This window comes from Coenobita brevimanus, chromosome 28 (assembly GCF_032717465.1).
Source record: "Coenobita brevimanus isolate Jiangsu-jjx chromosome 28, ASM3271746v2, whole genome shotgun sequence".
Classification (NCBI taxonomy): Eukaryota; Metazoa; Arthropoda; class Malacostraca; order Decapoda; family Coenobitidae; genus Coenobita; species Coenobita brevimanus.
The window spans coordinates 2,940,679-2,966,395 of NC_136981.1; the positions used below are offsets into that span (position 1 = coordinate 2,940,679).

The following is a 25,717-nucleotide window of genomic DNA, read 5'->3' on the forward strand; positions in this document are numbered from 1 at the left end:
GCCTTTAAATTGATAAGGATATTTCAGTCAAATTAGGGTGGCTATTAACGACACAATCCAATCTGAGTGAAAAGTGGAGACAATGCGAAAAACAAAATTATCTGCATTTATTGTTAATTGTTATGATGGCTTTTTTTTTTTTTTTTTTTTTTTGTAAAGGGTAAGATCATACTTCACAAGCAAAATAAATAAAAACAAAGCGACCTGCGACAATGAATACCTGATAAGAGGCTTGTTATCGTTCAAATTAGTTCGTATCACTTTCACGTAAAATTAGAGTAAAAAAATAATGACACAAAACACGAAAAAATAGGAAGATCTGTGATAACATGTACCCTAAGTGTTACGGAGACTTGTCCATCGTGTAAATTGGCTAGGATTCTTTTTAAATCCGAAAAAGAATGATCTGCGATACCGTTTCATTTATAAAGACTTATTAATCCTATTTATTGGCTCAGATCCTTTATAGTTTCCAAAAACAGAATGATTTGTGATACTATTTCATTTATAAAGTTTTGTTTATCCTGTATATTGCATCAGATCCTTTATAATTTCGAAAATAGAACGATCTGTGACATGATATCACGTATGGAGACTTGCCTCTGTTGTAAATGGATTCAGATCATTTATAAATTCAAGAACTGAACAATTTATAATATTTTTTAACTTGTGAAGACCTATTTCTCGTGAAAATTAGTTCAGATGCTTTATAAATAGGATCCCAGGGCGTGATCCTGATTGGTGAACATTGAGCCCTTAGCTGATTGGTCACTACCTCACGGGTTACGATCTGCCTAGACGTGGATGAGAGAGAGAGAGAGAGAGAGAGAGAGAGAAGAAGGGGAGGTGAGAAGACTAGGTAATGAGAGAAGAGAGGAGGAAGAAGACTGCTGGGATGAGAGGATGATGGAGGGAAAACGTGAGGTAAGGGGAGAAAAGAGAAGAGAGAAGACTACTGGAAAGAGAGAGAGGGGGAGGGAGGAAAGAGAGGAGAGAGATGGAGAAGACTATGTAAGAAGGAAAAGAGGAGAGAGAACGAAGAGTAGGAAAAGCAGGACTAGGTGAGGAAACTGACGAGATGCACAGTAAAAGGAGGAAAAAGATGCAAAAAATAGAACTGAAAGATTAGGTAAACAAGAGAAAAATTGGTGAAAGACTAGGCGAGAGAATAGGCAGTGTTGTACAAGGAAAAAGAAGGGGGGGTGGAAAGAGGGGACGAAGAAAATGTGAGAAAATATCAACTAATAAACAGAAAGACAGTCTTATTAAAAAGGGAGGAAAGAAAGAGGTAAGGAAAAAGTAGGAGGAAGATTATGTAAGAAGGGGAAAAAGGAGAGCAGAAAACTGGGTAATATTGGGGGGGAAAAAAAGAGGAAGAAGACTAAGAGGAAAAAAGGTGAACTAAAAAAGAAGGTGATGAAAAAAGAAAGAAAGAGGATTAGGCGTCGTGTTCCCGTAGGAGTAACAAACTGTCTAACACCTCTCCTTTTGCGACTTATCCTTGAAATTACACATGGTTATTTCTTCGTATGTTATTTCCAGCATCTTAACACTGGCATTAAAAACGATAAATAACATAAATAACATTAAATAAGATACCTTTGATCATTAACGAACGACATATAGAAAGAAATTAGTATTGAAGAAGTGTTAGGCAGTGTCCTTCGCTATACGAGAAAAGAGGGTGTGATGCGATGGACAAGAAAAAGAGGGAGATGGAGGGGAAAAAGAGTTAGGTAGAAGAGACAGACAGACAGGCAGACAGGCAGGCAGACAGGCAGACAGACAGACAGACCAACAGACAGACAGACCAAAAGGCAGACAGACAGGCAGACAGACAGACAGAAGAAATGAGAGAGCGGTGCGAGGAAAAAAGATGAAGGTAGGTAGGTCTGAGAGAGAGAGAGAGAGAGAGAGAGAGAGAGAGAGAGAGAGAGAGAGATAATCAGTCTTTTCAACCCACACGAGAACTCTTGACACAAAAAAAAAAAAAAAAAGGGCATTCCATAATCATATAAGCGCATTCTTCTACAACTACAACATTTTCATACAACATCTTTATACATTTCTATATACCTTTATACAACTCACGTTTTATCCACGGAGGAATTATTTCACGTTTAAAAAAAGGTGAGAAATTTCCTGTTAAAATAAAACTCTCTGCACAGGACCCACCAGACACTTGACTCCAGCCAATCTAGTTAATTGTTCATTCTTTCTCGTGGACGACTCTGTTTGGCGGGACTAAAGACCGCACCCCGGATTAGTTGGGCTGTGCTTCTGGCTTGATTTCTCGCCAGGTTCGTGGTTTTAGAGATAGTTCACTTAATAAATTAGAGAGAGAGAGAGAGAGGGAGGAAGGGAGACTATATTAATGACTAACCTCTGTGCTGTCCACATGTAGGCGGCAGGAGAGCGAGGGCGGTCGTAACACCCGCCCACACTGCCCACGCCGCCGCCCGTTCACCCCGCCCACACATGCTGCACAGGCCTCACTTTATCTTTAGCTGCTCAGTGCCTCCTTATCACCTGTGCCTTTGTGGTTCCTACTCTCTGCTCAATGCGTCCTGTGTTTGTCTTTATGCTCAGTGCTTCCCAAGTCTTTATGTGCTCAGTGCTTCCCTTGTCTTTATTTCTATCTATTTGGTGCTTTCCTCTTTTTGCCCAGTGCTTCCCAAGTCTATTTCTCTCTGCTCAGTGCTTCTCAAGTCTGTTCCTTTCTGCTCAGTGCTTCCCTAATCTTTATTTTTCTCTGCTCACACGTCTATACTCCTCTGTGCTCAGTGCTTCCAAAGTCTTATTTCTTTGTGCTCATTACTTCTCAAGTCTTATTTCTTTTTTGCTCAGTGCTTCCAAATCTTTCACCTCAGTGCTTCTCAAGTCTATATTTCAGTTCAGTGCTTCCTTCTTTCTGCTTAGTGCCTCCCAAGTCTTAATTCTCTCTGCCCAGTGTTCCCTAAGTCTTAGTCCTTCTAATCAGTGTACATTTTACCACTTTTATATTACCGCTTCCAATGTTCAGTCTTATTTTACTGAGTTAGTGATGCATTGGTTAGCGTATCCAGCCCGCAACTGAATGGTCCCGAGTTCGATTTGGAGGCCGGTCAGTCTCTTAGACAAAGTGGATTTGTCTCCTTCCTTGTTCACTCAGCAGTAGAGTTAGGGACCTGGGTGTAACTTCGACTGTTGCACTTCGAAATTCCAGGCTAATAATGTCACTAAGCAAAAAAAAAAAAAAATAATAATTGCCTAAATGAACCTTGTTTAGGCGATGGGTATCAGTTCCCTTCTTTCTTCTTCTTCTTCTTCTTCTTCGTTCTCTATTTTTCCTTCTCCTTTTCTTCTTTTTCTTTACTTTTTCTTCTTCTTCTTCTTCTTCTTCTTCTTCTTCTTCTTCTTCTTCTTCTTCCTCTTCCTTGGCTGGCTAGTACTCCTTCACCACCCTCGCCTCTGCTTTATGCCAGGTTCTAAATCTTGTTTGTGAGTTAAGGCTGGTGTGACGGTCGGCCCCAAGCGGTGCCGCACCACACACCTGAATTACCAGACCAGTCAACGCCAGGCTCAGCAGTGCCGCAGCTCACACCTGGCTCAGCAGTGCCTCACGCCGTACTTCACACCTAACTCATCAGCGTCACAGGTCACATACGACTCAGCAGTGCCCAACCTAACTCTGCAATGCCTCAGTGTCACACCTCACACCTGACTCAGCAGTGCCGCACCTGACTCAGCAGCATCACAGTCGCCTCCACACCGTCCCTGCTCAGTCCGCCAGCACCTTGTCTTCCCAGTTACCATCACATTCGCTCACCATTATGGCTCAGTAGCGTCATGTGTCCGATGTTTATAGACACAGGTTCGGGGTTACAATGTTTCTTGTCTGCAGGAAATGTTTATTATTATTATTATTATTATTATTATTATTATTATTATCTTGGGAATGATGACACCAGATTCAAACTCGAACACGGTTGGGTCATATATTTCCCCCAATGGCTTTTGATTAAATATTTGCAATGCTGAGTGACACTAACCTCACTCAATGTTACAATTTTCATTCTGAGAAGTGTGCAGTAATATTCAGATACATTTTCATCCCTTTTTCGTGCATAATTTTCATACTGTAATCAGTTATCATTCTAAATCCATCAAGTTGCAGTCACAAAAGTTACAGCTTAAGAACTTTACTGTATGGTACAAAAATCTTACAATCAAGCACGTATACTAAATGTAAAATCGAAAAATGAGATCCAATAGTTTTCAACTCCCTCAATACTATTACGTCAATTTAATTTCATTCTTGTTGCTCTCATAAGTTTTTAAGTGTTTTGGAGAGCGCTTTAGTACTTGATGGTGTTAGTGAAGAGTACGTAAATTCAAATCTCGAGTTCCAACCATTTACCTCTTACGCTGCTGCCGATGCTCTTTGATATTTTATTTACACTACACTAGAAGATTTTGCTTAGTCGATATAAATCTTGGTGGTCAAAGGCTGAACAAAATTATCATGACTACCCTTTGTTTGGTACAACTAGGAATTATTCAGGTTAACATCAGACGATTTTGTCCAGCTGAGCGAAACCCCACCACTCAAGAGTACTTATTCGCTTGATCACCCAACGATTTTGTTCAGATGAGATAAATCATAGCTGTCTGAGAGTTAACTAAAAGTACAGTATATTTGCATGAGCTCCCAATGATTTTCTTCAGTTGAGATATAACAGAAGTCGGGTAAAAAGTATATTCGACGATTTTCTTCAGTCGAGATAAATTATACTAGTCAGAGGGCTACAGTAGTTCGCTTGATCACCCGACGATTTTGTCTAGGCGAGAAAATTTTCATCAGTAATACTTAGTGCACCCAAGGAAAGGAACCTGGAGCGAGTGTTGAGATGCTGCCGCCGGGTGCGAGTGCAAGAGAGAGGGGGACGAGAGGCTGGAGTGAGGGAGTGAGAGCACCCTGCCACCACCACTGCCACCAGCACACTACCAGCCGCCGCCACAGTGCTACCCCGACGCCCACCTCTCCCCCTCCTCTCTTCATCCCTTCATCAGCATGCACAGGAGGGAATACACCTTGCTGACACCGCCTGCTACTGTGCACACTCTGATAACGCACAGGTCTCGATATGGGCTGATGTGAACGTAGAATAGTTCAGAGTTTTGTTCGTGATTGTCCAGATAATTATAACTGTCTACAGCAGAGGTTCCCAAATTGGAAGAAATCCCCCCAGAGGGAAATCTGGACATTTCTGGGGGAGGGGGAGGAAGAGATAAGGCAGAATGTCCAAAATAGTTATTTTTTATGTGTTGTTGGTTACAGATTTGATAGATTTTATGTCCAAATGCTTTTTTACTTTTAGTTTGTTCTTTGTAACGGTAAGGTCAGAATGTTGGTCCTCAGATGATTATCAGGCTTCAAAGAAATAAAAAAATCTATAATTTTCCCAAAACTTTGTAAAAATTCCATATTATTGCTAGAGTTCTTGTTGTTATTCACCAAATGGAGGTGAATAACTCTGGGATCTAGTAGTCATTTAAAATAACTCTCAGAAGGGGAATTTCCCCCTTTGGGAGTTGAAGAGAGGGGTGGAACATCAATAATTTTCTGGTGAATGTGGGGAATGACATGGAAGAGCTTGGGAACCTCTGATCTAAAGAGTAGTGGTTTATCAGTGTACAGTGTTGATACTGCTTGCTACTATACACTCTGTAATAACACGGAGATCCATATTTGCTGAAATGATCGCAGGATATCACAAAGTTTTGTGCTTGGTCGTTGAATCAGCTGTAATACCTCTTCATATTAACACAGAAAAATTACACGCCCTCAACCGTGCACATTCTCATAACACCGGACTCCGTACTGTGTAATAAAGTGATCAGTGAACATCGCAGAGTTTTGGTCTTTTTCGTCAATAGAATAACTAATGTTTCATCAACATGTGCCGTGTAGACACCACCTGCTTCTTTACACACTTTGTTAATACTGAAGCCTCACTGGATATCACAGACACGATCAGCTTCTCCCCAAAACTCTCGCCTGAAGTCAGTCGCTGTGCTCTTTTTTCACACCCCGGTCAAGCACTGGAACCTGAAACCTTGGCCACCAGTCAGGTTCACTCTTAATGCATGAGCCAACCAAGGGACCCACAGATTTGAGGCCGTATTCCAGGTGGCATAGGAGGCTTCGTAGCATGTCTTCATCACTAATATATTTTGCACACTACACTTCATTGTTTTCTGCCATGTTATTTATATCTTTTTAATACTTGGAGGAGGAACACCTTTAAAGCTGTGTCACCGATAGAATCAGTTTTACAAACGTCCCTCATCTTCCCCCCTCTCCCCTGAAACAGTGATGGTCGACTGCAGGGAAGGAAACACTTCAGCCTACACTCCACTAGATTTGCGTTTCAGGTGAATATGAGGCTACAACAACTATACTGCTAATACTGACGAAGACTGCATAAATGACATATCAGTGGGTATTAACGTGCCATTTGGAGATATAACTGGGAAGGAATAGGTGTTGGAGAGCCTCCTTGGAGACGACAATACGTGCACAAATCACCCTCCTCCTTACCCATATATACTCCAGCTTCACACATCCCTTCAGGTAGCACACATCTAGTACACAGGTTCAGTGGGCAGTATCCACCTTCCTTACACGATAAGTTCAGTCAGGAAGGATTCACACACTCATCCTTCATTGCCCGTCGGATTGTATATGTCGTGTTGTGTACGTATTTATCCCTAAAGTGTGTGTGTGTGTGTGTGTGTGTGTGTGTGTGTGTGTGTGTGTGTGTGTGTGTGTGTGTGTGTGTGTGTGTGTGTGCAATTCAGTCTCGCCACCCACAAAAGTCCTCACATTTCCATAATATTATTCTTCCCCCAGCCCGACTGAAGACGTCAAGAAAGATCTCCAGTAACCCTTTCAGTATGATAAAGAGATTTCAAACTACGATCAGACGATTTTCTTCATCTTACGAAAGACACATCACCTCAACCTCTCCTCCTCATTTTAATCAGGTTATTGTTACCAGACGATTTAACTCCTTCATTCTTATTACCTATTTTTCGCCTTATTCTTGTTGCATCCAGACGATTTCGTTCAGCTCTAAGGATCTCTAAGGGTGAAGGGGTTGATGGAAGCTCTAACCCACCGATTGGAAAAGGTATCTCCTGAGGTAAATAGAATAGCAAGTAATTAGGGAAAAAATAAATGAATCAGTAAAACAAATAGATAACTACATAAAGAGCAAAAATAAATAAGTAAACAAATAAATAAATAAATCTAAAAATTCATAAATATATACATACATACGTACAGAAATAAATATATAAATACAAACGCTACATACATACAATAAGAAAGAAAGAAAAAATGAAAAATATAATATCTAAGTGGATGGGACAATTCAGCTCTAGATAATCCCCAGGTAGAAAGTACGAGTATTTTAATAAAGGCTTTATCTCACCCCTCCAGTTTGAGAAGTCTCTCCCAAGCTGAATAAAATCGTCTGGAGAAAGCAAGGAAAGGGTAAGTACGTCCTCGGCCCGAAGGGATTAACAACTCCACTGCGATGGCATTATTTCTATCTTATTCTTGCTACCCTCAGACAATTTTCTTACTCTTGGAGCGTGAAAACAAGAGGAGTCAGATTATAACCATCATCAGCTCGCTCATTAGGCCTACTGTACTCTGTTCACTTTAACTAGGCGTAATATTGCCACCTCTTCGTCTTGAACGCTGAGTCGAAGCACAAGATTAACACTAGAAAATGATGCTAGTCACGAGGAAGTTCCGTGGAATGGGTGTTGAGCTGTGGTATTGCATTTTCTGCCAGTGAGCTGCGGGAAATTGGGTATATTAGGATGAAAATCACACCAAATTAGAGAGGATAAAACCATAGAGCTGAATAAGGTACGTGAATGAAATCGTCCAATGGGAGTGTGACTAAAATAAAAAAAATAAAGTTAATAAAGTTTGGGGAGTAAGAAGATTAGAGGGAGTTAATGAAATCCATGATAATCAGCAGCATCCTGATTTCATGAAGTTCTTGCGATGTATACACGCTTGATTGAGTCAGAGTATTTTTAATGATGAAAGAGAATTCCTGCCGGATCAGAACCGTAAGACGAGGTAAAAAGATTGCTTCTTCAGTTTAAAAAAAAAAAAAAAAAAAGTCGCATTTGCAATAAGGGGAAAAAATGCACAAAAGAAATCTGCTCAAAGGGAATGAGAATCCAAAGAGGCTACAAGAGAGCGTTAAACTCATTCGTCGAAAAGTTATAAAATTGTTCGTGGGAAAAATGTAATTGTGTTTTTAGGACACAGTAAAGGCACATACAGTACCAGCAGATCTGAAACGAAGATCGCTATCATATTGAACCTCTTGACCATGAATTACCACGTTTTTCTTATATTTCAACTAACCAAGTGATTTCATTACGTTCGAGAGAAACCCTAGTCAGTTAAAAAAAAGAAATAGACTAACTGCCTTAACGTTTATGGCATAGAGTAAAGAATATCAGATTTCAATTACAGCTGACTCCGGTTGACACAACGAATAAACAAAAGAGGGTGTCAAACAGCACAGCGGCAGTTTGCCCAAAGTTTCACCTTGATCCTCAATCCTAATTTTTTATCTATCTGCACCCAAATCCAATCACTTTTTTCCCATCCCCCGACACAATTTTTATGCGATTTTCTGCCCAGATCAGATCAGGCATTTATATGATAACGCCGCACCTTGAATGACTTTGCACCAAAATCGATTCAGACCAAAATACAATGTGTGTGCTTATTTTGGTCCAGACTGGACCAGGCATTCATAAGACATTTTGTTAACATACAGTACATACATACAGACATACGAACATACGTACATATACACATTCCTATTTACATATTTATGAACATACAAGCCTACGAACTTACATACATGTTTACAAATACATACATACATACACAGAAACCAATCCCTCACAATAGCTAGTTCTTGGGCGTCGGTGAATATGAAAGACGTCATCGAACTGAAGAGAAATTAATTTATTACGGACACCACTAATGAAGGCGAGGGAGACTGGTGGAAGAGGTCAAAGGGGAGGAAGAAGGACGGAGACAGAGAAGAAAAAACGGAAGAAAGAAGGCGGAAGTTAAATTGGAAAGAATGGAGGGTAAAGGGACAGATAAAGTAATTAAAGAGAGAGGGGGACAGAGGCGAGGAGGAGGATAAGAGACGCGAGGTGATGTGTTCAGATTTATATGTTTTTGGCCAGAAATTTCGGTGAACAACTTAGATGAACTGACAGGTGATGATATATATGCTTCGGTAACTTTCATCAGCCATGCTATAGTTCGCTGATCTGGGAATTGATGGTACGAAACACCTCTTCCTCTTATGCTAATTGTTTTGCCTTAACTAATACGCCCTTATTCGCAAATGACGCTTATTATGCCGATATGAGAAAAGACAAAATGTAGACAACAAAGAAGGCTATTTCAGCTGCAGTATGAAAAATAAATCTGTAAGGGAAAAGTTTCTTATACCAAGAAGAATATAGTTCAGTGTAATATGACGAATGACCTGCAACAGTGGACTTCTGAAAGAAATATCTTAACTTTTTGGGTGCGAAATGTAACATTTATTCTGGCACCACTAAGTAGAGAGAGAGAGAGAGAGAGAGAATACTAGCAAAAACTACCTCGTTTAATCCTCAGTCATATAGAGTTTTTCCAGAGGCAAGTAAATTCGTCTCTTGTTAGCCATAGTCAAAATGCTTAAGTTGTCCATCGAGATTTAAGGGTTGTCCGCAAACTGACAAACTGTGGGATATATTCCAGTTAAAAACAGAACAGATAGATAGATACATATACAGATAGATAGAGAGATAGATGGATAGATACACTATATAGAAGAGAGAATGCCACATGTAGTCAAAGGATCAAACCAACTCTATCCTTCTCTAGACCTTGAAGCCAACCAGCGTTACTCTATGTGAAGCTATTAACCTCCCTTATAAGTTTAACGTAATCGCAGTAAAAACCTCATGTATCATTCTGTGCAAAAGGGAAGGACGTTAAAAAATAGCCAGCGGGAATGTTGAGAGGAGAGTACAACGATTTATGATAATATTTCACGGCAATGGAGACTTCGTTGTAAATATATGTTAGGAACCTATTTGAATACTAACCCAGAATCCCAGGTAAAAAAAATAAATAAATAAATAAATAATGAGAGTGGACAGGCTTTATGGATTTTCGATGCCATTTCAACTCGTTCCGCTTGCCGAGATGGTAGCACTGTTAATGGTTCCTCCCCTTACATCACAGACTTGGTAGCACTTTTAAGGGGTGGATTGGTAGCACTTTCACTTATCCCCCTCCTTAAATTTACAGTATTGGTAGCACTTTTAATGGTTCCTGCCCTTACGTGACTTTCGGGAATGGTAGCACTTTCAATGGATGAATTGGTAGCACTTACGATGATCTCTCTCCTTAAATATACAGGATTGGTAGCATTTCTAACGTTCCCTCCGTTTTGATGACATTCGAGATTGGTAGGACCTTTAATGGCTGGACTGGTAGCACTTTCCTTAAATTTACAGTATTAATAGCACTTTTAATGGCTGGATTTGTAGCACTTTTAATGGTTCTATCTCTTACATTATAGGATTTGTAGCACTTTTAATGATCACTCCCTTGACATGACTTGAATGATGGCACAGTCGGTCTTGTTTTCACCTGACGGAACTGGACAACTCCCATAACATGAATACGAATCCGTGGTTGCGTGAAATTAGATTAACCTTCTTTATGAGGTTGGAATGAGTCTCCTCGGTTACTAGTCAAATCATCCCTCCAATCAAACTACATTAGACCATCAACTAAGCTGAAAGATGTTAGATTAGAGTAAATGCACTATACAGTATGTATTTCTGATGGACCTTCCTCATTTAATCACTTGCAAATATGGTGGCGCTTATGTTGGACCCTCATCTATTTTCACTTACATATTTGATGGGGCCTTTCTTCATCAGCTACGTACGGTAGAGTTTTGAAGGGCTCTCCTCTCACGAACTGCAGAACGATGCTGTCGATTTTACTGTATCAAATGTAGGGCATGTAGACAAGTGGTAAGTGAGGAAGGTGACTAATTTGTGATGGGTTTGTATCTGGGATATATAAACGATGTCTACATTGTTGTTCACTTTGTTTGGACCCGCTGGTGAGAGATAAATGTAACAGTACTAGTAAGGGAGATTAAGTTTAAGTTATGCAGCGAGAAAGGTAGACCGGGAAGTAAGCTTGGTGTTGTTTCTTTTTACGTTCCCTTTGTCACAAAACTTAGAAAGTTAAACGCAGCAGTTGGTGTCTGAATTTGGAAAGTTTGTGAAAGGAGGACATCGAGGGTAAATGAAAATGCAAGGTGCTGAGATGTAGCAGGAAGAAGGAGCACGACATTACAGGAAGAAAAACGACATTACGACAGCAGCGTTGAATGCGAAAGATCTGGCGAACGTCGAATGTTTAGGTACTGGGAGATAAACACAGCAGCAGATATAAGTTAATGACATGAAGTACGTCAAAGGATAGCAGAACAGGTAAAGTTATGAGGGGACGTTGGTGAGCCTGTAAAAGGATAGATCAAAGTACGTTCAGGCGAAGATGGGTGTGTATGAAGGCATTGTGATACTGCCTGCTCTTTGAAGATGCCTGGTATGGATCCTGAATGATAAGGACTGGAAATAAGCGTAAGTTTGGAAATTTAGTGCTTAATTTCTTTGTGTGGGGTGAAGTACTTTGCAGAGTGAACGAGGATGTAGGTGCTGGAAATTATGTGCCTCATGCTAGAGGGGTTGACAAAGTGAAGACACACACACATACACACACACACACACACACGCACACACACACACACACACACACACACACACACACACACACACACACACACACACACACACACACACACACACACACACACACACACACACACACACACACACAGAAAGAGACATGGCAGAAGACTTATTGCAATAGGATGAAATAGGACTAACCAGGGTATTTTAAAGGGGTGTGGCCATATGGAAAGAGGTTGGTGATGTAAGAGTAATAAAGAAGATAGACAAAATTAAAGGAAGTAAGAAGAAGGAGACCAAGATGGAAATGGGAATGTGGTGTGAAAGATGTTAATAATCACAGAGCATCACGCAGAGTAAGAGTATATAGGGAACAGAACAAACTAGAATGAAGTGGTACAAGGGGGAATGAAGTACAGTCAATGTTCTATAACAAGTAAGAAGTAAAGTGATCGGTTAAACCACAAATTGCTCAACGGGGCCTGGTGGGAGATATTTTAAGAGTATTTAGTCTCCATTATTCTAAACAGTTGAAAGGGTGAATATAAATGAATGAGGCCACCTTCCTTAGCTTTCCCTCACTATCCACCTGAAGACGGCAACTACTGATCATAAAACAATACTTCTACATATTTCTTTCCCCGGAAGAAGTCAGTTCAGTGGGCACGTATGGTATTGATTCGAAGGTAAAATATTTCCAGGACGAATTCAAGATCGAGGGTGCAGTTTATAAATCCTACACACTCCTCACATAAAGAGTGGCTGTCAATACAAGCTTTCTCTAAGGAGTTTATGTACAGTACTGAAAGAGCATGAGCGTCTCTCCACCGCGTAACTTCTTCGAGGCGACGTAAATAACAATATAGTCTTTAAAATGGTTCCTTGTATTCCTGTTTGACCTCACTAATAACAAGTAGTAATAGTAGTAGTATAGTAGTAGTATAGTAGTAGTAGTAGTAGTATAGTAGTGATTACAGTAGTAGTTGTAGTAGTAGTAGCCCCAGGTTAATCTGAAATGTGAACCCAGTGGACTGCAGGCTGAAGTTGCCCTTATCCTGGAGTCCACCATCCTCCTTTTGAGGGAGGAAGGGATATTGAGAAACCTGTGTTACCGGACAGCAATGCCTCCTGGTTACATCGGTGCCACCACATGAAGGCATCCCTCTCCAACACCGGGTAAACAGGAATAAACATTCAAAACAGGAATGAGTTATTATGCAACTAGAAAGTACTCAGAGAGCGCATACCTCCGCCAATGCCATTGCCATTAAAAAGGATCTGGATCAGGATCCTCCCTAAAATTTTATCATTTCTTCCTTGGCCCGTGGCCCACCTTTCCACAAAATTTCATCAAAATCTGTTAATAACTTTTTTCAGTAATCCCGGATCCAGATCCGTGAATATAGGATCCAGATACGGATCCGGATTCGCCCCAAAAGTTAATTACTTCTTTTTTGGTCCATGGCCCAACTTCCCCAAAATTTCATTGAAATTCATTGTGAAATTTTAGAGATACTGTACGGGATACTCCGGACCCAGATCCGGATCTTCCCCAAAATTTATTCATTTCTCCCTTGGCCCATGGCTCACCCTTCCACAAAATTTCATCAAAGTCCGTTGATAACTTTTTGAGTAATCCTGCTGACAAACAGACAGACACACAAACAAACCAACGCAAGGTAAAACATAACCTCCTTGGCGGAGGTAACGATGAAGATGATAATGATGCTGATGATAATGATAAATGATAACAACAACAACAATAATAATAATAATAATAATAATAATAATTCATTAAAAGGATACACTGGCACGAAAAATAGTGGATCGTCTCAGTCTTGATTTTAATACCAAGGTGTCGCCGTCTCTCTCCTCGCTGAATATTGTGCTGCTAACATGGCGCAGTCCAATAGCAGTAACCATTCCCACTCTCCTTTGCTTTTATTCCACGCATTCCTCGCACTCTGTCCTCGTTGTATATACCGTGATCTTATTAAATTCACACACACACACACACACACACACACACACACACACACACACACACACACACTAGCTGATTACGGCTCCTCATTCATTGTCTATATTCTGTATAACGATAGATAGATTGAGCACACCTGGATTCACTCGATTCTACATACACACACAAGTGGATTAATGTTCCTCATTCTATATAGCTAGATAGATGAATATACAGATGGATAGATAGACATAGATTACACCAAGATTCATTCAATATTCCAGTACCATTAATTAATTCATTGACTATTGCTCTGCGCGAAGAAAAAGCGTATTACGTGGATTGATTCGTAGACATTTGCAAAAAAGAAAGATGGTGGTAGGAAGAGAGAAGGGAAGAAAATACAGTACAGATGCAAAGTGAGACAGAGAAATTGCAGGAAAAGGCTACAGAGAACTGCGAAACATATGCAGATAAAGACAAATGTAAATATCAATATCTCCCCCATCACAAACCATCAGCCAGCCAATTGTGTACCACTTGCTTACTCTCGGCATCATTTCTCTGTGAATTCACCCACACTCTCGCCCTCCTTTGGCATTTTCTTTCGCCGTAGAGTGAGTGGATGGTTCACTGGCTTCATCTGTTGGGAGGGTGACCTATTATTTCCTTCGATTGTACAAAGTAGGGCAGTTGATCTAATAACGGAGTAAATTCGTTTTCTGATAAACACTGTAGCCGTATCGATTACCTAAAAACTCTAATGTACACTATTGTGTTTAGAAAGAATGGTTTCATGTCGTTGTTATGCAAATCCGTTGTTTGGCCTTATATAGCATGTTTTCATTATGTCACCTCTCTCTCTCTCTCTCTCTCTCTCTCTCTCTCTCTCTCTCTCTCTCTCTCTCTCTCTCTCTCTCTCTCTCTCTCTCTCTCTCTCTCTCATATCTAATCCGTAATAATTAACCGGAGAAAATGGCCTATCAGAGCTATAGCCGATTTGCCTTCACCTGACAATTTGAATTTCAAGTCGTGACGGCATGAAATCGACGAGCTTTAATTATGAGATAGGAATGAGTCTCCTTAGTTACTGTTCAAACTGATCCTTCAGTCTGACTACACCTGACCATTAACTGAGCTAAAAGAGGATAGGGATCGTCGTAGAATACCTGTGAATCTTATTGACATTTTTCTAAACACTAACTTGACCCAAAATTCATCATTTTGCAGCTTCTTCCACCTAGCTCAGTGGCAGAAAAAGACAAAAATGTATTCCATGACACTTCTTCGTTATTAGCACCAGAGTCTCGTGTTAATCTATTGCCACAGCTCAGAATTCTAGATGGAGAGATGGCAATTTTAGGCCAAGTTAAGGTAAACCTGGTATAGTTTCACCCAAAATACAGTAGTAGTTGTACGAAAAGAGATGTGATATTTTTCTGAAGATATCCCTTACTTACAAAGGAGACTATCTATTTCCCAAAAGTACCAGCGATTTATCCATGCTCTCGTTCAATAGTTCGTACTTCACATCTATTTGGTACTCAGTCTTTCATTCTCCTTCCCTCCATCTTTTTCCTTTATCTCTTCCTGCTTTCTCTCCCTCCTTTCGTCTTTTTCTTTCCCTCTCTCTTCCCCCTTCTCCTCTTCTTTTAAAGTTTTTCCCCCTATTCTCTCTTCTCTCCTTTTTTTTTTCTCTCTCTCTCTTTGCTCCATCTCCTTCCTTTCACCCTTTTCTTTCATCCTTCCCCCTTCCCTCCTCCTTTTTCAGTGTTCTTCCCTACTCTCTCTTCTCTCTTTCCTTTTCTTCCCTCTTCATTTGTCTCTCCTTCATCTGTTCCGTTCTCTCTTCCTGATCTCTCCTTCCTCCTGCATCTCTCTCTCTCTCTCACTCTCTCTCTCTCTCTCTCTCTCTCTCTCTCTCTCTCTCTCTCTCTCTCTCTCTCTCTCTCTCTCTCTCTCTCTTTACTTTTCATTTTCCATCCTTCCTTTTCTCTCTGCGCTCATTCTTTTTCTTTCTTTTGTTGTCACTCTTCTTCTTTCCCTTTTTCTCTTTCTTTCTTCCTGCTCTCTCTCTCCTTCGCTCTTTCTTAATGATGCCAACGAATTAACTCCATCACTAGTAGCCTCTTTTTTTTTTTCCTTTGCTCATTCTGCCAGCAACGATTTTTTTCACTTCACGAAAAAACAATTGGCCCTCTTCCTCTTCCTCTTCCACTTTCTCTTCTTCTTCTCTTCTTCTTCTTCTTCTCTTCTTCTTCTTCTTCTCTTCTTCTTCTTCTTCTCTTCTTCTTCTTCTTCTTCTTCTTCCTCTTGTTCTTCCTCTTCCACTTATTATTATGCTTCTTCTTATTCCTCTTCCTCTCTCATCTTCCTTCTCCTCCTGCTCTTCTTTTCTCTTCTCCTTCTTTCTCTTCTCCTCCTCCTCCTCTTCCTCCTCCTCCTCCTCCTCCTCCTCCTCCTCCTCCTCCTCCTCTTCCTCCTCCTCCTTCTTCTTCTCCTCCTCCTCCTCCTCCTCCTCCTCCTCCTCCTCCTCCTTCTTCTTCCATTTCCTGCGTCCTGACCCAAGCGTACCCTCCCCATAAGAATTCAACTGGTCAGCAGGTACCTTTTTACCCCCATGCACACCGCGATATTCAAACCCAGATATATCCCTCTCACCAACCAGAGTAATATTCAAACACAGATATTTCCCCTTCACTGACCTGAGTAATATTCAAACGCAGATATCTCTCTCTCTCACTAGCCAGAGGAATATTCAAACCCAGATATTTCTCTCTGACTAACCCCTTACGATGTACTGTATGCAAAGCAGAGAAATATTCCTACCCAGATGTTTCAAAGCTGAGAAATATATGGATGGATGGATGGACGGATGGAAAAACAGAAAGACAGAGAGAGAGAGAGAGAGAGAGATGAATGGGTGGATGGAAGACTGGATGGATAACTAGAATGACAAATAGATAGATAGATATAAGATAGATAGCTAGACAATAAGCATTAATATAGCAAGAACCAATGCCTATCAACTGCACGAGAGGTTTTAAGCCAGACAATTAATTTCTGTCGTAGCAATCCTCCCTGCGGCTAGATACGCAGCACTCGAAATTCCATCTAGGTCCCCAATTTTACTGCTAAATAAGGACATGAAGGAAGCAAACGTTGTCCATGAGTCTGACCGGCTAGGGAAGCGAACTCGGGTTTTGCCAGCCAGTTGTGCGCCGGATATGCTAACCACTACACACACACACACACACACACACACACACACACACAAACTAGCGATCAGGCGTGGCTTACGGGACTGGTGATGGATTATATAGCAAGTCCTCGTCATATAATGCTTTTCTATTCATTTTTATTTTTATGGCAATTAAGTCCACAATCAATTTCAAAATGGCTGCCTACAGAATTTCCGATGTTACCTATAAAGCTGAGTTTCATTTTCTGTTACCTTTTAAATCCTTTTTTTTTTATTATTACGTTCAAAGGAAATTAAAAAGTGGTTTTCTATTACACTTTCCCTGTTACCTGCAAAGCTAGTTTACCATTCCCTGTTCCTGACTTGCGTGTGTTTGTAAAATATAATTGAGATTAGCGCAAAAACAGAAAGGAGACGTTAAAAAAATCATATTACCTCCCTGTCCCATAAGATTTCTGTGAACTGGTAATACTGAATGTTGTGCAAGATGCATAGAAAGAAATCTCACAAAGAAAGGTATTAGCTCCCATCCCCCTGAGATAAGTACGACACACACACACACACACACACACACACACACACACACACACTGTTGTGCAAAAAAATAACAACAGGGAGAATTAAACTGAGAGGGGGGGAATCACAGCAGCCTCCTACCCCCTTGAGAGTCGCTCATACAGATAAATGCAAAAGTCCCTTCACCTCCCCTTCATCTTTCTTATCGCTGGATTCGTGGACGCTAAAATGTGACGTAGTAGACAAATATACATACTCTCATCCACAGGTAGGTGATAATACGCATCTCAGTCAGCTACGTGACATTGAGGCGTGTATTAATCCAGTGATGAAATAGAGGCAGGAGAGGCGAAAAGAAATTAGTTCGTACAATCAGTGGTTAATATATATAGAACTTAAACATTATGACAGGGAGAGCTTTAATTCACTGCCACCCACACAGCAGTAGGTCCGGGTGTGTGGATCTCAAAGGAAAAGAGTCATAATTTCGTGACGGCCCCATAGGTTGTAGACTTACTGTGGTGCGGTGGATTCGAGCCCCACACAGACGACGGTGCTTTACGGTACGATGTTATTACGGAACTGAGAACCTGACTGTACCATCCAACCAGCATATGAAGGACGGATCACAGTGCAGTAGCTCAAAGCCAATCAAAACGCAGCAGTCATTGAGCTCAGATTTAAAACTTCATTGTGTCCCTCTCCTAATTAGCAAGGCCGGGGCAAGGTCACGGGCCGGGTCTTTGTTTAGGTAAGGTTAGTCTGTTTGGTTCGGTGTGTGGAGGGAGGGGGTGGCTCTGTGTGTGTGTATGTGTGTATGTGTGTGTGTGGAGCAGGGGAAATTGTGTGTATGTGTCGGGGGGGGGGGTGGATGGGTGGGTATGTTGGTAGATTGATGGGTGGGCAACTCTGAGTAGGAAGGGAACTGTGTGTGTGTGTGTGTGTGTGTGTGTGTGTGTGTGTGTGTGTGTGTGTGTGTGTGTGTGTGTGTGTGTGTGTGTGTGTGTGTGTGTGTGTGTGTGTATGTGTATGTGTGTGTGTGTGCGTGCGAGAGATGGCAATAACCACATATCAATCAGTAAAAGTGCCTCGTACAGCAAAACCATAACATCACCCCACTGCATCCAGCACTGCCTGATCACCCGCTGGACAATATGAACTGATCTATAACTATCTTTAAAACCAAATAGAAAAATAATCATCATCGCTGTTACGGAATTTACCCAATAATCCCTGACGCTCTGTTGAAGCCCGCGTGTGTGTGTGTGTGTGTGTGTGTGTGTGTGTGTGTGTGTGTGTGTGTGTGTGTGTGTGTGTGTGTGTGTGTGTGTGTGTGTGTGTGTGTGTGTGTGTCTGTGTCTGTGTGTGTGTCTGTGTGTGTGTCTGTGTGTGTGTGTGATTTGGATGTTTACACGCAATTATCTGGGGTAACATCATTCCCAGCGATATATCACTCAGATGGAAGACTGATTTGAGTAATGAGTAAATAATATATATCCATCCAACACACTTTATTTTTGTTGGTGTTGGAACTGAACAGTTATTATTATTATTATGTTGTTGTTGTTGTTGTTGTTGTTGTTGTTCTTATTGTAGTTATTTCTATTATTATTATTATTATCATTATTATTATTATCATCCATTCATCATCTAATCCTGTGTTGCCCCATGAGGAGCGTAGGAGCCCTGGGCAAGCCAAGTTGGCCGTAGCATTGAAGCTGAGAGTGACCAGCTTCACTCATCCCTAAGTGGAATTGCGTGAACAAAACCCTGACTACCCCTTGGATATAAACCTCCACCGGGTCAATCTGATTGGAGCGCCTTAACTATTATTATTATTACTATTATTATTATTATTATTATTATTATTATTATTATTATTACTATTAATATTATTATTATCATCCCTTAGATAGTGCAGTTATGAACTGCTATATTTCAAGTCTTTAATTTTCTCATCAGTTTTTCAGATGATGTGATAGAATGGATACTAACACACACACACACACACACACACACACACACACACACACACACACACACACAGACTTATAACGGAATGGCTACTTACCTATAACAGAAAGGCACAACCACATCATCCTATAAAAGTACACCCATTTGGAAAAGATGACTGAAAAGTAACTAACAGAGACAATCTTTAGGTCAGAAGAAATGAAGGGACGCGGGGGGGATGGCGTGAGAGAGAGGCCTTGGCTGAGAGAGGTTGGTACGTTTAGTGTAACCTGAATGAGATCCCTAACCCCTTTCATCTCACTTAGAATCTTTGGCGCCCTAAGAAATTCCTTTGCGATATATTATGCTTATTACACTTCACTTACACTGAGATAAAGTAGAGAATATGAGAATTTGGAGTGAACAGTGAGCTGGTGAAGTAGGATATATATACTCGTAGATCTGGAATTAACCATCTTGTGTGAACTGGAAGGAAGATTTGGGTTTTCTGATGATGAGAGTTAATGATTTCAGTATTTACACTCTCAGGCTTCCCTCTTCTCTCCTCTCTTCTCCTCTCTTCTGCTCTGCTGTCTTCTCCTCTCCTATCCTCTTTTGTCCTCGCCTCTCCTCTCCTCTCTTCTCCTCTCCTCGCTTCTCCTCTCCTCTCTTCTCCTTTAGTTTCCCTTCCTAAATCAGGCTCTCCCATCCCTTTCCTCCTTTTTGAAATTCTAATTGCCATCTCTCTCTCTCTCTCTCTCTCTCTCTCTCTCTCTCTCTCTCTCTCTCTCACACACACACACACACACACACACACACACACACACACACACACACACACACACACACACACACACACACAGAAGATAGACAGACAAACAGGAAGGCAGACAGACTGGCTTAACGGACAAGCTAAACAGACAGACCGACAGGCAAACAGACAGGCTAAACAGACAGACAGACAGACAAACAGACAGACAGACAGGCAGCGACAAGGAGACAGACAGGCAGACGAACAGACAGGCTAAACAGACAGACAGACAGAGACAAGAAGACAGACAGGCAGACGAACAACCAGGCTAAACAGACAGACAGACAGAGACAAGGAGACAGACAGACAGACAGACAGGCAGGCAGGCAGAGACAAGGAGACAGACATACAGAAAGACGGACAGACAGAGACAAAAACAGATAGAGGGCGTGAGGGAAGATAAGAGGAAGAGAGGGAGGGAGAGAAAGAGAGGTCACATCCCTCGAGAGCGCCCCTTGACCATAACATTCATGGCAGGGAGCTGGGACAGGGTAGAGCAAAGGCGATACAAGCCAGACACACGATCGAATTCCCTTTGTCTCAGGAAGCATTAAATATGATCTCCTACCTGTAGATATCTTAAGTGACGTGGTTCATTTATAGGACTGGATTCCCCGTGAGCTTAGGATGCATTTCTTTGTGTTTCTGACCTATAGATGACTTAAGTGACGTGGCTCATATATAGGATTGGATTCCCCGTGAGCTTAGGATGTGTTTCTTTGTGTTTCAGACCTATAGATGACTTATGTGACGTGGTTCATGTGTAGGACTTGATTCCCCGTGAGCTTAGGATGCTTTACTTTATCTGATTCTGTGATAGCGGTAGACTCATTTTCACATTAACTCTATGTATGTGTGTGTGTGTGTGTGTGTGTGTGTGTGTGTGTGTGTGTGTGTGTGTGCGCGCATTTCACATCAGTCGTCTTTAGGAAGTAGCTGACTTCATGTGTTCCTTCCTTTCATTTCTCCACATCAATCGCTAAACCACATAACAATAGGTTTCCATATCATATCAGCCACTGACTCCAGGCTCATATAAAGTCAACCCAGTGGACTGCAGGTTGACGTTACCCTGCAATCCACTGTCCTTTTCTCGAGGGATAGAGAGAGAGAATAGAAAGAATCGACAAGTAGCACCATAGCCACAATCCGCCTCTAGAATTCTGCCACAACACCACTAGGCCCAGACTTAGGAAAGTTTGTAAATATGACTCCCACTGCCAACCAATTTCATCCCGACCCTGCCGTCTTCATCAGGAGGCCGAGAGTCCTTCACTAGGCCGCAAGATTGGGTCGCTGTTGGAATTGTTTGGGAAGATCCTGAACTGTTCCTGGTTTCAGCCTATGTTGTGGTAATAAGAGGATTGTGTGTGTGTGTGTGTGTGTGTGTGTGTGTGTGTGTGTGTGTGTGTGTGTGTGTATGTGTGTGTGTGTGTGTTTGTGTGTATGTATGTGTGTGTGTGTGTGTGTGTGTGTGTGTGTGTGTGTGTGTGTGTGTGTGTGTGTGTGTGTGTGTGTGTGTGTGTGTGAGAGAGAGAGAGAGAAAGACAGACAGACAGACAGACAGACAGACAGAGACAGAGACAGACAGACAGACAGACAGACAGATTGACAGAGACAGAAATGGTAACGGCTCGTGATAGACATTAACATACTACTATTACAGGTAAGCAGAGTGATGATGGTTGCCACTGATGTAGATAAAATTGTCAGAGAGAGAGTAAGCTGGCTCTAATCACCATCCCTCGCTCCATCCATCCCATCCCTCTCCCTACCACCTCCACCACTCACACCTTTCCTCCATCGCCACCCCAAGAGGCACCTGTGAAAAACGGCCGATCGTTATTTGTGCTAAGGTGATACACAAACAATCGATATAAAATTGGTCCAACACTCCATCAAAGCACTTCCCTCAGATTCCCTTACCTCACTACGTCGGATCTCTTTTTACGCCCGGACCCATATACTCACTCAAATTTGCCTCACCCGCCTACCCCTCTCCTTGCTTCGTTACTCCAGATTTCGATTAACACACTCAGACCTCTATACTCACTCACACTTGCCTCAGCCCTCCACCTCACTGACTTAGTACCATCAGCTCTTTACCTCGACTTATGTTTAGTCCGTGCACTATGAGAGATCTCTGTTAACCATCCCAGGCTCCTTTGACTCACTTGCCCCAGCTCTTTTAACATTCCCAGCCTCCTATGACTCACACACATTTGCCTTAGCTCCCCAACCCAGTGATTTACAACCTGAAACTCTTTGCCTCGCTACTACGTGAGGCTACTATGTACTACTAAGGCTATTATGTACTTCCTGAGGCTTCTTTTCTCGTACTATGTTTACCCTCTGCACCACGAAGGATTACTCTTAACACTGTCACACTCCTATGACTCACCATCAGCTGAATTTTGTCATCTAGTGTCAGCCGGAATAAAATACTAGAGTTGTCCCGACCGTGAGTGTTGATGGAGACGGTATCAACTCTCAGGCTCCTATGACTCACCCTCAGCTGAACAAAATCGTCTAGAAGAATAACGAAACAAGCCCAACCATGAGAGGGTTAAGGAGAGACGTGAGACGTGGAGAGGCGGGAAGAGAAGGAATGTAAAATAGAAAAAAAAAAAAAAAAAAAAAAACGGAAGCAGGTGCGGATAACCCCAGGCCCAGACCAAATACTCGGCAGTTTTCCAGCGGGTGCAATTAACCACGTATGTTTGATTCAGCATAATTCACTGCAATATTAAGTCAGGTCACTCGACGTAGAAGGAGGGAGGATAGCACAAATTTCTCCCTGCGCACAGATTCTATACTCTTTTCACCTTAACTAGGGGTAAATTTAGCATCTCCCCGTCATGAATGTTGAGCCATAGCAAGAGATTACCCTAGATGATGGCGCTAGTCACGAAGAAGTTCCATGGAAAGAATGTTGAACTGCTTTATTGTCTTATTCTGCTACTGAGCTACGGGAAATAAGCAACAAAAAGAAGAAAATCTCGGCCAAGTTGAGTTGAAAGAAATTATATATGCAAGATATGGGATTTGTTTCCTTTCTTATTTCCTCCATGGTCTTCTATTTAATTTATGAAAATCCTAGGTGAATTATTGTTGAAACTGGACAGCTGTAGAGATGTGTGTCGGCGCTGGTCAGGGGATATGCACAGAACGATTATTCAGTGAGAAAAAGTCACAGTAGAGCATTATCATTAACCTGCCGGGCAAGTGCGCAAAGGTGGCCCAAGAGCTCTGGGGTGAAGGCGTGCAGCATCACTAAGGTTTACATAAACACACCATCCGCTCCTGCTTCCCGGGCGCGGGTATAAAAAGACGTCATGTTCACGTTCGTGCTACAGCCAATTTTCAATGCTCCTGAAGTAGGATCCTCAAATATATTATGATCGATTCTCTGTCTTAACACTGATTTCCATTATGCAGAAGGAACTAGAGGCAGTGGGGATCTGTACTTTTCTTTCTTTGTATTTTTTTATTTGATTCCCTGTCGTAACTCACACTGTTTTGCAGGAAGAACTAGAAACTTAAGGGATTGCTGCACTCTCATTTCCTTGCCTAGGCTATTAAAGCAAGTATTTCACTTCCGATCATCTCCCTCTCATAACAATCTTCTTTTTTTGGGGGAGGGAGGGGGAGGAAAGGGTAGGATGGAGGAACAAGAGACATGGAAATACTTTGCACTTTCCTTTCCCCTTACCCCTCTATGACAACGGAACTACAGTCACGACGGGGAAATGGTTATAAACGTGTGTGTGAATCTGGCCCCTCACCCCATCAATGAAGCTTAATAAATTCCTAACCTTGTCAACTCATGCCCATTTACGAAAGGTCTGTTTTCGGTATACATGAAATACAAGCGAATGCATGTGACCCCTTTTGTCTACAGAGAACCCGTAATGAAAACGAAAAAGCATGATATATATATTGCTATAGCACATTTTCAGTTTAGATCAAAATGTAGTGGAATAAATAAAATCTCGTGTCCGGTTATAAGCAAAACCAAGAACGAAGGTCAGTGAGAGTAAACTGTTTTTCTCCCATTTACCGTTTAATGTTCTTGTTCGACTCATGATTTCTTCACCATCTGTTTCATTATTTTTCTCTCTACATGCCTCACGATGCACTTTTATGCCTCCTATTGATAGAAAGATCTACATAAATAAGTTATAGTTAGCTCTCAGTTCGATAGATTTAAGCAATAGGTTACTTGAAAAATACACGTTATATAAAGCACTTTAAAAGGTTTGAGTCCAGGCTAGTGATTTTTTCGGGTCAAACCTTGCGTGATTTTAATATTCATTTCGTACCTATTAGCATAGTGTATTAATTTTATTCATAATGAGTGTTAATATTATTGTAATGTGGTCTAAATTGCCGTTAGGTGAAATGCAGGTGGAGTACATTAGAGAGACCTACATATATAATCCCAGTTAGGGCCCACTGAAGGTTAGAGCCAGTACTGCATATGTCACTCAGTGCTTGATGCTTGTACTGTTATTGATTCAGCTTCACTTTGCCCAAACTATATCTATCCATCTATCTGTCTGTCTACCTATCTGTCTATCTATCTACCTATCTATCTATCAATCTATCTATTATCTACCTATCTATTCATATAAGCTTACCATAAAATCAGCGACGCACTCCAGGGTAACACAATCTATAACCTCACCACGTCAGGCCCATTCATACCATCGAATACTTGATTGTTATACTACTTTTTCTTCGTATTAAAGAGGAATTATTAGGATAGGAAATGAACTTAATATCAACAACGTAAACCATGTTCATTATAGACGTTTTTTGGAAAGTTCTATACGCTATAACTTCAGACTCATTTATATCATGGAGTTCCTGGTAATTTGATTTTTTTTTTTTTTTTAGTTTCCCGTCGTCAGAAGTAAAATGAGGGTGGGAAATAAGCTTAATTAAGGAGGGTGAGGGGAGATGAGAGTGGCGGCCATTGAGGTGTGGGAGGGCTGGAGAGAGAGAGAGAGAGAGAGAGAGAGAGAGAGAGAGAGAGAAGGTGAGGCGGGAGTATTAAGAGGAAGAATAAGCAAAAAAGTCGAGATGGGGGAGGAAGGGAAGGAAGGAAGAGTGAAATAGGAGGGAGGGAGGGAGGAAGATGAGAGGGAGACTTGGCCTTTGAGGTGAGGGAAGACTGAAGGAAGGAGGATAAGAGGATAAGTAGGAAGGCAGGCAAGGAGAAGGGTGAGGTGAGGAAGAAGGGGGATAGGATGAGGCAGGAAGGGACGTGGGGTTAGGGAGAGAAAGAGGAGGGTTGGGGTGAGGGAGATGGGGAGGTAGGTGAGGGAGAAAAGGAGGCAAGTGAGGGAGAAGGGAAGTAGGGCTAGGGAGTAAGTGCGGGAGTAAGGATGAAGGAAAGAGGACAAAA

At 41.5% G+C, this 25,717-nt stretch overlaps 1 protein-coding gene across 1 annotated transcript in view; it reads right to left on the reverse strand.

The window, feature by feature from the left end:
• LOC145394634 (tyrosine-protein kinase Mer-like) overlaps positions 1–2,480 on the reverse strand; it is a 139,998-nt gene extending 137,518 nt beyond the window's left edge. The window contains exon 1 of the mRNA XM_080268416.1: positions 2,384–2,480. Coding sequence (XP_080124542.1) covers positions 2,384–2,480 — 97 coding nt within the window. The remainder of the gene's footprint in view (positions 1–2,383) is intronic.
• Positions 2,481–25,717: the final 23,237 nt, after the last annotated feature.